The sequence below is a fragment of the Quercus lobata genome, chromosome 11, assembly GCF_001633185.2.
Source record: "Quercus lobata isolate SW786 chromosome 11, ValleyOak3.0 Primary Assembly, whole genome shotgun sequence".
In the NCBI taxonomy this organism is placed as follows: domain Eukaryota; kingdom Viridiplantae; phylum Streptophyta; class Magnoliopsida; order Fagales; family Fagaceae; genus Quercus; species Quercus lobata.
The window spans coordinates 21,175,614-21,190,087 of record NC_044914.1 but is presented as its reverse complement, the minus strand read 5'-3'; the positions used below and the strand labels follow the sequence as shown (position 1 = coordinate 21,190,087).

At 33.9% G+C, this 14,474-nt stretch overlaps 2 protein-coding genes across 2 annotated transcripts; one reads left to right on the top strand and one right to left on the bottom strand.

Annotated features, from left to right (window-relative positions):
- The first annotated feature begins 2,301 nt into the window (after positions 1 to 2,301).
- Positions 2,302 to 8,399, top strand: LOC115968829 (ubiquinol oxidase, mitochondrial-like). The gene is made up of 4 exons (XM_031088341.1): positions 2,302 to 2,717; positions 3,781 to 3,909; positions 5,365 to 5,853; positions 8,029 to 8,399. The coding sequence occupies exons 1-4, from the start codon at positions 2,373 to 2,375 to the stop codon at positions 8,086 to 8,088; spliced, it is 1,023 nt and encodes a 340-aa protein (XP_030944201.1). The 5' UTR covers positions 2,302 to 2,372; the 3' UTR covers positions 8,089 to 8,399.
- A 969-nt stretch (positions 8,400 to 9,368) lies between these two features.
- LOC115969471 (sugar transport protein 5-like) lies at positions 9,369 to 13,153 on the bottom strand. The gene is made up of 5 exons (XM_031089132.1): positions 12,936 to 13,153; positions 12,158 to 12,477; positions 10,915 to 11,547; positions 9,646 to 10,088; positions 9,369 to 9,558 (listed from the first exon to the last, which is right to left on the bottom strand). The coding sequence occupies exons 1-5, from the start codon at positions 13,072 to 13,074 to the stop codon at positions 9,513 to 9,515; spliced, it is 1,581 nt and encodes a 526-aa protein (XP_030944992.1). The 5' UTR covers positions 13,075 to 13,153; the 3' UTR covers positions 9,369 to 9,512.
- Between the last annotated feature and the right edge of the window lie 1,321 nt (positions 13,154 to 14,474).

Below are 14,474 nucleotides of genomic sequence, written 5' to 3'. Positions count from 1 at the left end.
CAAGGGTACATACTATATACTCGTACAAGGGTATATTGTCGGTTACTCACCGAGAATGTCGCTCTCAGTGTTTTATAGCAGCTCTACTAGTCTACAACCCAAAAGCATTCTTCGTCCTATACAACTCAATCATTTGCCCTAGTGGAGCCTGCAGGAAACGATTGGGTCCCACATAATCAATCAGTTGGATAAATTACTTGCTTTCTTCTGTAATTATTTTCTTTCACACATTAGGTAATTTATTTATTTATTTTATTATTTTAGATAATTTCAACTCATATCGTCGGTTCTTAATAATAATTTTTTATCATCAAATTAAGATATTAGTCAGTTTTTGGTATAAATAGTGATTGAATCCTGATTTCTTATTCAATCATTAGAGATTTTATGCAATTTTGTAACTCATAATTTAGTTAAATATGCAAAGCATGTTAGTGATTATTTAATATAAATAAAGGATGTTCCTACACAATTTCATGACGTTCTTCTTATTGAGTATAGCTAAATTTTCATGAAAGTTTGAGGTTTTTATCCTAAAAAGAAGTTATTTATATTTGAGTGATTTATTTATTTTTTCGTATGTAATTATGGTTAGAAATATGACCTAAATTTACCTCCACCTCAACCTTGGGGTCTTGAACCACAATCTTATTATTTATGAGTTTGGATCGCGTTTATAAGCTAGTTTTTCTTTGTTTGTCTTTATGTATTGTTTTTGAGTCACACTACTTTTCATTGCAAAGTAATATAATTTTGAGCTTTTTGAAAATAAACTAGTTTTTTATTTTTTGTTTCATATTATGCAAACAAATTATTGGAAATACGCAATTTTCAAATGGACTATATAGCCAACTCTTAGAAGTTGATACTATGTTCCTAAATGATCCACATAATAACATTCCACTTTTTTATTTTAAGGTGAAATGTCAATTATTTGTTCGTGTTAGCTTGAAATATGGGGAGGAATGTTAAATATTTTGATCATTTGAAAAACAGAGTTATTTCTTGAAATTTTGTTATTAACTAATTTAATTTTGTTGTACCTTCCTCAATAGTCAATGGGGGTAAATTGATCCTCTCAATTTGAAGTCTTGTTTGATTTCTTGATTCAAATCAAATTTTATAAATTTATAAGTGCACAGACTATCAAGTTATTTAAAATTTTAAAATGATTTGAGAGTCTATACATTATTTTTTAAACCCAAAATGTGTTTATTGAAAATCTCAAGAGATACTAAATAAAATAGAAGTGTAAAATATGAAAAAAAAAAGAAGAGAAAAAGATGGATAGAATAAAGAGGATCCTTATAGATGGTCTGAATGTTTTCTAAACAAAGAAATTAGTGAAAGTGGAGAGTAGAGGTAACAGAAATAGAAACAAAAAAATCAGTAGCAGATAATCCGGTTTTCCAAAAGCAACCGTCACACTCCACTCAGATTGGACGATACAATGTATATATTTATATGATATCGCCTTTAATCTAATCATCTAAACTCATCTAAACCGACAAATGCTTTGCCTAAAAAAACCAAACCAAACCAAAACCCATACAACGCGAAGCACATTACACAAACCCCGAGTCTATGTGAACGTTTGGATAGCTAAAAATCTCATGTCTGCGTTTTGTGTTGCATTTTTTTTTTTTTTTTTGGTTAGTTGTAGCAGGGACAGCGGTTACTGTTTATAAACAGTAATGGTACTTTTCTTACTTTTTCGTCACTTTTATCAGTTCTGTAGGTCCCTTGAACAGTATATAGGACCCACAAACATCACTTTTAGCATATTTTTCATTAAAATGAATTTCACAGTACTATTCACATATTTAAAAATTATTTTATTACAGTATTTTCAGTTTTCAGTTTCAATCAAATAAGAATGCGTTTGGATTGGGATGAAAACTTCTGCGTTTGCGTTTGCGTTTTTTTTTTTTTTTTTTCACGCGTTTTTGAGCGTTTTGAGTGTTGCGGCTACTGTTCATGCACTGTTCAATGAACAGTAGCTGCAAACTTTGACTTTTCAAATTTTTTTATCAATCACAGCATATCGTGTACTGTTTATGGACCCACAAATTTCACTTTTTAGCAACTTTTTCATTAAAAATAGGTCCCACGATACTATTCATACATTTAAAAATAATTTCGCTACAGTATTTTTCAGTTTTCAATTTTCAGCAATATTCAAACAGACTCATGTATCTGTTTGGACCCGCGTTTTGCGTTTTCTTTTTTTAGCGGCATGTTTTGATTTGTGTTTTCACTTTTAAGTTTCAGCCAAATAAGTTCAGTCCAAATGGTCTCTCTCTCTCTCTCTCTCTCACATACATAAACACAACTGCTCAGACATCTCTCCGAACTCTGAGGAAACAAAAGAGATGAAGAGGTTTGTGGCGGGGAGTCTGGTGAGTGGGCTGATCAGCTGCGGCGGCGGCGGTTACATGTCGGCGGCTGAGATGATGGCGAGGCCTGGTAGCATGCAGGGCGTGATGATGAATAAGCAGCAGAGTCAACAGTACTACTACTGGAGGAGTAGAATGATGAGCTCGGGGGCGGAGAAGAGCAAAGAGGTTGTTAACGGAGGAGGAGTGGGAGCGATCAAGGAAGAAGAGAAGAAGAAGAATGGTGATGAGGAGAAAGGAACGGTGGATAGCTATTGGGGGCTGTCTAGGCCTAGTATCAAGAGACCAGATGGTACCGATTGGCCTTGGAATTGTTTCATGGTGATAATAACTTTTCTCTCTTTTTCTTTGGGTGATTCTATGGATCTTTGTGTACTTGTGAATGAATTTTTTTGTGAGTAATTGCATTTTTTTTTTGTTGTTGTTGTTGTTGTTGTTTTGACTTGCACTTTTTAGCCGTTGTAATTGACTATAGAGGTTACTGTTATTCTACAACAGTTCTACGCACTTTTAAAAAAAAAAAAAAAATTTATTTATTGTAAATCTTAAAATGGATTGTTGATTGTTCTCCTTTTTTTTCCCCTTCTTTTAAGAGATCTTTCAGATTTTACAACTTAAAAAAAAAAAAAAAAAGGAAAATCTACCATGTGTTGTTTTAAGTGAATAGGAATAGTGTTGAAATTTTAGTGGAAGAACCGGTCATAGTTAGTTATATCAATTTTAGACCAGCCTTCTTATTCAAGCGTGGTAGCATTTTGGTGGTTCTAGCTAACTCAATTGGTAAAATTTTTGATAATTGAATAAGAAATCTAGTGTTCAATCTCTGTCTATATCAAAAACTGATTAATGTCTTGATTTGATGATAAAATAGTGCAATTTTTAGAAACGGACGTCATAGGTTAAAACTCTATTAAAAAAAAAAGGTAGCATTTTGAGTCTTCAATTCATTGACTGACATAGATATGTTACTCATTTTTCTAACCCTCTGTTTTCAGCATTTCTTCAGTGAGATAATTTTCAGCTGCAGATTAGGATTTACTCATTTAGTCAAAGTGATCTGAAGAGTCAATCTACAAAAATGACAAGTATTTTAGATACATTTATAAAACCATCTATTAAGTTTGATAATGCAACAATTTCAATAACCAATATATGTGGCATTTTCCCGAATGTTGTTGTAACATTTAATTTGGAGATGTTTTCTATATTTCGTTATTCCATTCTTTCCATGCAAAAACAAAAAATTTACTTGTCAGCCACATTACGTATTATTCTATTCTCTTGTGAGTTTATATTACACGGAACTTCAAGAAATTTTTTTATAAAGTGTACATACTGCTAGTTTCTATTGACTGATTTTCTTTTCTTTTCTTTTCTGATGTAGCCATGGGACTCTTATGAGGCAGACTTGTCAATAGACGTGACAAAGCATTATGTGCCAAAGAAGTTTTTGGATAAAGTTGCGTACAGGACCGTGAAACTTCTTAGAATTCCATCGGATATGATTTTTAAGGTAAGTCACCTTTGTTGTGTGTTGTATTGTATTCATCAAAAAGCATACTTAACTTTTACTCGTGTTTTGCTTTTAATTCTTTTTTCCTAGTGAAATATTTTTAACACTGGCCGTGTATTTCCTAGAGTGTAAAGACTCTTCTCTTAGGTAGAATCCAAATTTTGCGAACTCAAGAATTCTCTGTTGGATGGTGCTAGTTTCATTTTCACTTCTTAATCCCCCCACCCCCTTGTGATTTTGACTTGTTCTGTTATATCGTTTGTTTTTGCTGTCTCTGGGCCCCATTTTTCTTAAGATCTTTCGAAATATATAGCTGAAGACTTTCAAAGTACTGATACGGAGGGAGCTTAATTAAATTTATGAAATTGGTAAAACGTCTGATGCAGTTGTCCACACCAGTGTCCTTCTTTAATAGTCAATAGATCTTTGCTCTCTAATTTTACACAGTATTCTTCATTAAGATGACCATAATCTTTCCAAGCTTTAATGAATGTCAATAGTAATAATGCATGTTGGGCTCACCTTCTCAACAAGCTTAAGATGTGGTGTTGCTATCATGAACATTGTATTGATAGGCAGACCACTAAAGATCGATTTTAAAATAGTTGCATATCTTTTAGCCTGCTCTTATGGAGAGCCTTGTCTTCACCACTGACGTATATCTGCATAGAAGCTAATTAAAATTTTCTGTTAGTCAAATTGAGTTTAGTGCCATACATACCAATAGAAATTACTGTGCAAAACAAGAAATTTGATTTGGATTACTTAGTCATACAGAGTGTTACAAGCCAGTTATTGATTATTAATAATACAGAGCACTAGAACCTCATACTTATGCCTGTCAAATAAACAAAAATTTTAGGAATTATTCATGTTTCTCTTATCACAATTTGAGACAAATATGTGAGATGGGAAAGTGGGGAAGTTAGTTATACTGAAGGAGAATGGATCACTCTATAAATGGAAAATTGTTGGTGTAGGTGAAATTGAAATACTATAATATGTTTGATTTATTTTTTTATTTTATTTTTTTATAATAATTAAACACTATGTGGCCTGAGTGGCAGCCAATGTGACTTTCTATGTAAAGACAAATAAGGTGCACACAAAGTTCTTTTTTTCTTTTTCTTTTTTTGTGCGTGTGTGCATGCACTTTGTACGGTTTAACTTACTGATGTAGATGCAATGAGATGAAGATAAGTGACCTCCTTTAATGTGCAGGGAAGATCTCTTGATAGTTTTTTGAGCAGAACATAACTATTTTGTTCCTAGATTCAAGTTCTATATATTGCAATTGTATGTTAGTTGTCCCTTCTTTTCAGTGGATTTACCAAACTTTAAAACTTGAATTGTTCTTCTCTGGGGACAGCATGTTTTAGCAACTGTTGTGTCTGCTTCTCGATATTGCTGCCAAAGTATATGTTTATGAGTTTCATTTTGTAAACTATCTTGCAGAGACGGTATGGTTGTCATGCAATGATGCTGGAAACAGTGGCAGCTGTTCCTGGTATGGTAGGAGGAATGCTGCTGCACCTAAGGTCTCTCCGCAAGTTCCAGCAAAGTGGCGGTTGGATCAAAGCCCTGCTTGAAGAAGCAGAGAATGAGAGGATGCACTTGATGACCATGGTGGAACTTGTACAGCCCAAGTGGTATGAAAGACTTCTGGTTCTCGCTGTGCAGGGAGTCTTCTTCAATGGCTTCTTTGGTGTATATCTTCTCTCCCCCAAACTGGCCCATAGAATTGTTGGTTACCTGGAGGAGGAAGCAGTATACTCATATACAGAGTATTTGAAGGAAATTGATAGTGGTGCAATTGAAAATGTTCCGGCTCCTGCTATTGCAATGGACTACTGGAAGCTACCCAAGGATGCAACCCTTAAGGATGTTATAATTGTAATTCGTGCTGATGAAGCTCACCATCGGGATGTTAACCATTTTGCTGCTGTGAGTATTACTTTCCTTTCCCATGATCATGCTCTATATTTTTAATTTGTTTCTTCACATTTGTTATGTATATAATTTCCGAATGTATCTGGTCATGACCTAAAATATGTCATTATGTTTTATTCTCCACTCTATGTAGACATATAACTTGCACGGTGCTTAAGATTTTTTAAAATCTGTTGCTGATCCAGAGATAATATGACAAATGAGAGATTTTGCATGGGAAAATTTTTAAAGCATCTCCTGAACTTTGGGTCAAAATCAAATAGATCCCTTGTACTTTGATAATTGTATAATCAACCCTTCTGTTAGCTTTCTGGTAATATAATGGATGGAAAATGCTACACATGCACTGCATCTCAATAAAAAATTATTAAATTAAACTTTATTAATAATAATAAAAAAACTTATTCTAAAGCTCATTAAAAATTTTCCCCTCCCTTATTTTTAAATTAAACTAGATAAAAAAAATTATTTTGAAATTTCTCAGTTTGTAAATCTAGATTTAGTCACTGAGTCATATTATTAAAAGAATTAATTTGAAAACAGAATATTTTGCACCCAAATATGTATGGAGGTTTAAAAAAAAAAATCTCAAAACTGTTTATCCATGTGTTATGCATCTTTATATCTTGTGAACATATAGATGCTCTTCCTAAATATCTTCCCAATTTCTGGCATCTTGTTTTGCTTAGAAGAAAATGGTTTAAGGAATTTATGGTGAAGTGAATTCATTTCTAATTGGGATCCACTTTTTTATCTGTTTTATTTATTTCTTTCCCATCTTATATTGGCTTAGAATTTGAGTTTTGTCACTGGTTATCCAATTGCATGTGTCAATTCATAGCATTTTGTTTCATACTTTTAGCCTGCCATTTTTAAATAAAATTTTATTTTTCAATGACCTGGATGCTAACTCATTTTGGTGTTAAAGGCTTTTCCTAAGGTTGGTGAACTGATAGGGGAGATTTTTTTAATGACATTTGTAGGGATATCATGTTCATGGTGTAACAACCCTTTGTATTGTATGAAACAGCTTCCTATCTTTACTTGGGATGGTGGCTTTGGTCACGTAGGCTAGCTGATGGGGTAATTATGAAATTCTGTACTTCACAAATAGGAGAATTCCGTCATTACAGTCATCATTATATAGTGCCTAAACAGTATCAGTTTCCTCCTTTTACTGGATTTTTTCCATGGAACATATAAAGACTTGATAATAAATGTCTTTTTTGTTTGGTTAACAGTTAGTTTTACAAATTTGATCTACAATTGTTTACGATTTTATCTGCATATTTTTACCTACTTGTTTCTTTTGAACGCTTTGCCTACTTTCTTTCTGAAAATACAATTATGATTTAACTTAATAGCATTGAAAACTATGTTTGATTGGACATCATTTGCTTTGGTATTTAGTACTGTATTGGTTACAAAGATAGACTAGACTCTCTATGGCTTACAAGTGTGGGTAGAGGGTGAGGCTGAGCTGCTGAGTGCAAGTGTAAATTACCAAAAAAAAAAAATTGAATGTAACCTAAGCGCTGATTCAGCAGACCCTTGATCAGTATGTTAGCATTTTAGTTAGGAAATTTGCTGATGTCTTCCAATTTAGGTCTCTCAGCAATTACTCTGTACTAAGGGGATAGGAAGGCAGCCCAAATGAGGCAAAAAAACAAAAATGCTGTTCTTCTTTGTGTTTTCATTTTAAATTTCAGTTGTCAAATAACTTACTAATTTTGTGTCTTTAGTATCTCCTAGATTTTGTGTAGAACACAACGGGAGTTTGTTTGATTACATCTTTTATTTTTCTTTTTGTGATTTTATAATGTTCCATCTCTGTTTCAAAAAAGACAGGTAAATGGAAAAGAGATATGGAATATTGTAAATTTCTTGAATTAGGTTTGACTAAAAGCAAACTCAATTTAACCTATAGATAGCTTTGATGGAAAAATGACTTAGCTTAACTGCATTGAATGTCTCACTGTGAAAGGGTAGAGGTGGGTCTTACGGGTAGGTTTTTAGTCTCGGTAAAATTTATTTGTTCTATGTTTTTTTCATTCTTGGAAGTGTCTAATATAATATATCAAGCATGTCCTTATTTTATTGAAAAATAATCCTGATGCTTGTCTTTCATCTACTTTTTGTTATTGGGTTATGACTGTACTTTCTCTGCAGGACATTCACTTTCAGGGAAAGGAATTGAGAGAGGCACCAGCCCCTGTTGGTTATCACTAAGATGTAATTTGTGAAGATTCAAATAGATAAATTTTCAGACATATATAGTCTTGAATTGCATATGGTGAGGACTTTTGTCTATATGATCATGTATTGTTTTGTCAGACGAGTTTGAGAGGATGAAATATATGGTATGTGGATTTTTAAATCCAATTTGGTTGACTTTAATGACAGCTTCTCTATAATGGCGATTTGTAATTGCATGTTTTTGTTGTGCCTGTCAAGCATGTCAGTTATTTTTATGGAAGCATGTTAGTAGTCTGCAATCAAGATGGGAAAGGCTTGTTATTTACTAAAACAATTGTAACTTGTAAGTGGTGATCAGATGTGCCCGTGGGTTGCCTTTAAATTCATTCTCATTTGCTTCTGCTTTATATGTACGGCATTCATGTTATTATCATAATTCAATGAATGCTGTAAAAGTTAAATGTCTTCACATGTACCATGTCAGGGCTTCTCAGCATATGTATATAGAAACCATTCAATTTATCTATCTGTTTAGAGAGTATTACACGGATCAGTGAAGGGCTGAAGGCATTTACTTTCTGATTTCAATTTTTGGTCCCATGGGTGCTCAATGATCAGTTAAATCTATCATTTCCTGTCTTTGGGCAGTTTTTCTGAATTTTACATTATCCTCTGGCTGTTAAAAGGGTTTTTCTTTATAGGAAAATACACTCACACACTCGTGTATTGGATTGAATTCATGATTTCATTTCCACTTTAGCGTAGAGGGGCCTCATACCTATAACTAAATCCTAAATGTTTATGATAATCGGACTATTTTTTATTTCCCATTTGCTATCAAGTCATTCAAGTATCCCAAGCGGAGGAAAAGAATGTTGATGCTGGATTTGAGCTTGAGCCCTGGGTGGTCACATCCTTTTTGATGCTAGAAACCAAAAAGGATGTGCTGCAGGGTTCTTCAAATCTGTTTGTCTTATTGTGTCATGAGTTTATTAAATCTTAGCCTTATTTTTGTCATAATTTAATGAGCAGACGGTTGTTTACCTAATAATCACGTAGGATCTTAGGCAAACAGGTCTTTGGTGTTAACCTATATAATATGCAGGAGGTGTTCCCAGAACTAGAAGTAGTGATTGATCGTATGAGCACACTTGTAAGCATCTCGAACATCAATCTTCAAGGTTAATTTTAATTTCAAGTTTGGAATGTCGAGTTTAATGGCTGAATTGTACTTTTGAACGCGTGCATGCGCGCACCACGCTGTTCTTGGCAGAATTCTTGAATTCTATAGATAATATTCAACAAATGCAAGAACAAAATTTATTTGGTTAACAAAGCAAGTACATGATTTCTGTTCAACAAAAAAAATAAGCTAATCTAGCTGCGATCTAATCCCTCGATACAACAGTAGTCAAATCATCGACTACACTGATGAGTTCTGTATCACTTCCCAAAGATCAAAGTGAATGTCCAGGCTGATTCTGATTCTGATTCTGATTCCCGCTATAGCGAAATGAAAGTAATAAGAAACTCCCCTAGTCCCAGCAGTTGAGTCACAAAGAAAGTTTTGTAGTAACTTATTAAACTTACTCAGTCAAATTTGCATAGTTTGAGGAAGGGTCTTCAACGAATCGATACCAGAACCAATGGTCTTGCCAGATTTTGTTCATTTCTTGTAAGTGAAGCCCCTTAGTCTCCGGCAAAAAGAGCCCCACAAAAACGGTCATTATCATAACCCACCCGGCGTAGAACAAGAACACCCCATATTTCATCTTACATAAGATGGACAAGAACACCTGAGACAGGATGAACGTCAACAAAAAATTGCTGGCAATGCATATGCCTTGCCCGGCTGGTCTGACTTCCAACGGCAAGATTTCGCTCGGCACAATCCACGTTAGGGGTCCCCATGACCACCCAAATCCGGCGGAGATTATACACATTAGGACCAGTACCAGAATGGCTGATCCCTTTGAGAAACTTGATGTGCCTGCAGTCCCTAGTTCTGCTGAAAATATATATGCCAAGACCAACTGCACCACGTACATAATAACACAATTAATTAAGTACATATCAATAAAAGTTAGGGGAAAGTCCAAAATAAATAATCAAAATTTTTATTTATCATGAATGATGCTACGAGAGATTGAGCCTGAAATGACAAATGAGAGTTTTGTATAATGGATAGGATATTTATGAGTGATACTAGTAATTACTACACAATAAATTTAGTAATATCTTTAACATATTTTTAATTGAAAAATTATTAGTTTATATTCTACACTGTAAACCAATAATTTCCCTTTTTAACTTACTATTTCCTTGTGACATTAATCATGTTTATTACAACTTTAGTTTGTAAGTGGTTTTTCAATAAATTGTTAGTGATTATTGAAATTTTATACAATAAATTTAGGAACACAACATTTTTTATAATTTAACCTATCGTAATCACCTTCTCCAAAAAAAAAAAAACTTATTGCGATCAATGCTTTCCCCAAAAAAAAAAAAAAAAGGTGCATCCTAAAATTGGTGTCCATGACAATCTTAGTAAGGGGTTTTTTTTTTTTTGTAAATAATCTTAGAATTTGTTTGGAAATAATTTATTTAGCTGAAATCAAATTTTTGTTGTTGAAAGTACTGTAGATAAAACTAAAAAGTAGCTGAAATAGTATAGTGAGTCACATGAATAGTACCAAAAAGTACAATAAGACCTATAAATAGTAGTAAAAATAAGTTGAATAATAAAAAATATTGAATTTTTAACCCAATGCTAATCACAACCTTAATAAGTTATTAAGTCACGGTCAATGTTGCAAAAAAAAAGGGGTGGTGAAAAATGTCATTCGATTCCCTAACCTGGCAGAGGATAATCTGGACACCAGCTTCCAAGAACAACAGTCTTCGTCCAAACCTATCAACAGAATAAGCTGAAACAAATGTAGACGAAAAATTGATGAAATTAAGTATAATAGCTCCAACCAAAGAACCATTCAAACTTAATCCAACAGAACGAAACAAAACAGGCGCATAGAAGGCCACAATGTTGATCCCTGTCAACTGCTGAAACGATGGAATTGCTGCTGTCATCACAAGGTGTGGACGATACTTTCTTTGGAATATGGTCTTGTAAGGTTGCTTAGTGGCGGCTTTGGCTGCTTCATGGTAGTTGATCAGATTGTTGAGCTCAGCTTCAGTGTCCGAGTCCACGCCACGGACTTGGTTGAGGGATTGCCTGGCTTTTTGAAGCTGACCCCGTTGGATGAGGCTACTGGGTGTGTCTGGAATGAAGAATGCACCCACTGTCATGATGATGGCAGGAATTCCGGCACAGCCGAGAGAAAATCGCCACCCGTTTTCGCCCATTTTAGATGCAAACCAGTTTATTATTGTTGCAAGTAGCGCCCCTCCGCCGAGGAAGGATTGGAAGGCTGTGGTAAATGCGCCTCGCCATTTTGGTGGTGCCATCTCTGTTATGTATATTGGGGCTGCCTGTGTACATATAGATTAGTCTCATAAAATGTTTCTAAAAATAGTTTATAAACTGATGCCCTTAGTATAGAGGGCAAAACTTGAAGGGATGTTGACACATGTCTAACTCTTGTCATTTGTCAGCAAGTGTGCAGGACACTGACCCAAATCCAATTCACGTGTAAAAAGAAACAAGAAAAATATTTACAGGCCGTTTGGTAACGTTATTCTAGTAACATTGTTAGTGTTTTTTTGAAAATACGTATGAGTGAAAAACTGTGTAAAAATGTGTGTAATGTTGTTTAAAAACTGAAAACATATTGTCAAACTTCTATTCTGAACGACTCCTTAATTTGTAAGAAAGTATACAATAAGCATTTTAATTAAGTTGGGTTTGGTTTGTAGTCGACTAAGAATGTGTGGATCTTACAACTGTACGTACATGCTGACATTACATGCATGTTTTGATCTTGTATTCTAATTTTATACATTGGAATATTGGATGGAAATGTTGTCCTTTCACATTTACACAAGTCATGGCTTCACCTCACCTTTGTTTAATACATGGCAAGTAAGGGTTGTTATTGTATACACGTTATAAAAGATAGGCTATCATTGGTTAGAGGGTGACCTGATTTGTGAAACCAACCCCAAATCCAAGGAGGAGGCGTCCCAAAATGAGCATTGCAAGATTCACGGCAACAACACCAAGTAATGTACCGATCATGAAGATGATGCCACCAATAATCAAAATGCCCCTACGCCCTGTAGTTGTGGTGACACGACCGGCTATAAGAGATGACACCAAACCAGATATGTACAATGAGGACGTAAATGCAGTAAGGGCTTGACTGTCGAATATACAATATTGATTTGGCTTTGCCTCTGCCATTTTCTTTGGAATTGATGGGAAGAACTTCTCCAGAAATGGTGGCATTGCTGTTATACCTCCTGCAATTCAAAACATATACATATATTTTGGCTTTAATTCAAAATAGCACAACTGGAAGTAAACTGAAAACTCAATCTTTGTGTACATAAATCCTAGCTGATTAAAGTTACAAGTTTGTGATTCTTGTGAATTAGCATGAAGAGAAATCTTGGAAAAGATGAATGATTAGATATTCAGTAATATATTGTTACAACTAAAAGATAAAAACTACACATTATTGTACAAGTTATATTGGTTCGTGCAATTTCGTACGAAAATCCAATGCCTATGGTGGGTTAGTTCAACTAAAAGACTTGTGTTTGAATCTCACTCAGACAAAAAATTGATTGACGTTTTGGCCTGATCATAAAGAATTATTATTATATAACAAGCGTCATTGATTCAAATTCTAGTTTAAAAAAATCCCATGCATGTGTAGAGAGAGAGAGAGAGAGAGAGAGAGAGAGCTGTAATTAACCAGAAATGCCAACATCGTAGCCAAAAATCAACCCAGCTGAAGCCGCAACAATGCAGATTATGACTACGGACCCCGTTATAGCTCCATCTGCTGCGTGCCTAGGGTGACTTCCTTGGGTGGCAAAAGTCCCTCCTGCCATTTCTTCAGTTTCTTTCCTAACTTGCTGACTCTGGCTAGTATGGAGACCAGAAGTTGCTAATAGAAAAGTAAAAGAAAAAGAGGAGATCGATTGTCTAACTTCAGAAATTTCTAACCACAATTTTTCCTATTTATCACACTCCAAATAGTTTGGAAGACAGGTGGTTCAGCCAAGTATATATATAATTCTATTTTCCGCATTTTGTGCAGCTGAAAAAGGTCACGTGTGGATCCTAAGGGACCTGAACTTGCTACCAAAAAAAAGAAAAGAGGATGGGAGAAAATGGTGGCCTCTAGCATAATTGGATATTTCTAACCATCAATTTTTTCTTGTTGATATCCAATGTTTCTAATTGAAAAAAGTTGGTTCAGCATTTTCCAAGAATAGAGTTTAGTTGTAGAGTAGTTCTAGAACTACAAATTATTTCACAATTTTTTTTTAATTACCACAACTTTGACGTGGTAGATTATGAGTGGTTAACTATCATTTACACATAGACCTATTTTTTTATTTATTTACCAATTACACTCTGCCACGTTACAATTGTGGCAAGAAGTCGTGAAAAATTTTGTGATCCTAGACTTTTCATTAGTTATATTTCCATTTAACTGTTTTCGCAAATTCCGTAGGTGGTGGATCATGATAGGTGGTGGATCATGATTAAAGTAGTACATATTATTTTCACTTTTTTTTTTTTGAGGCAAACATTATTTTCACATGAGTTCACCGTTAGTGTTACTTCATTATACACCAATTAGTCGATTACAACCCACAATGTCGCCAGTAGTTATGAAAATTTATGAATTTTCTGATTTAATAGACTAATATTAGTACTCCTTTTATATCAAGGACTACGTTAAGTATCCTCCTTACTAAAGGTAGCCATCGTGAACTTTTTTCTGATTTAGCTAAAAGAAGGAACAATTAAGTGGAAGTTAAAACTAGACAGTTACATGTAGCAACTAAACAAAGTAAAATGAAGTATTAACAGAAAAGTTGACCAAAAAAACCGTTATAAGACTTTTTAAACTGTCAAGTTAAAAATAACAAATAAACTAACTATAGCAACAACAAAAAAGACAACATATATTGTATCAAAAAGAAAAAGAAAAAAGGACAACATATATAAACAGAAAATTTGACCCAAAAAAAAGAAGAAGGGTTTTTTAGAAATTTAAAACTAATATCCTGAGGAACTTATTGTTTGTAGTGCTGTATATAGAACATTTTCTATATAAAAAGTAATTGGTCATTCTTATTCTTGTTGGAACCCCAGGTCCATTTGTTTTAAAGACTTTTTGTTTATAAAATTGAAAAATAATACATTTCAGCATATGACAAAAAAAAAATGTTTTAAGACATTATAAACTGTGTAGTTAAAAATAACAAATAAACTAAGT

Bases quoted from the DNA above. Each gene is read 5' to 3' on its own strand.
- LOC115968829 (XM_031088341.1), top strand. From the start codon at position 2,373: ATGAAGAGGTTTGTGGCGGGGAGTCTGGTGAGTGGGCTGATCAGCTGC. The intron at 3,910-5,364 runs GTAAGTCACCTT...ACTATCTTGCAG, and splicing joins CATCGGATATGATTTTTAAG to AGACGGTATGGTTGTCATGC. The intron at 5,854-8,028 runs GTGAGTATTACT...CTTTCTCTGCAG, and splicing joins ATGTTAACCATTTTGCTGCT to GACATTCACTTTCAGGGAAA.
- LOC115969471 (XM_031089132.1), bottom strand. From the start codon at position 13,074: ATGGCAGGAGGGACTTTTGCCACCCAAGGAAGTCACCCTAGGCACGCA. The intron at 12,478-12,935 runs GTTAATTACAGC...TTTGAATTGCAG, and splicing joins CTACGATGTTGGCATTTCTG to GAGGTATAACAGCAATGCCA. The intron at 9,559-9,645 runs GTAAGTTTAATA...ATTTCGCTATAG, and splicing joins AACTATGCAAATTTGACTGA to CGGGAATCAGAATCAGAATC.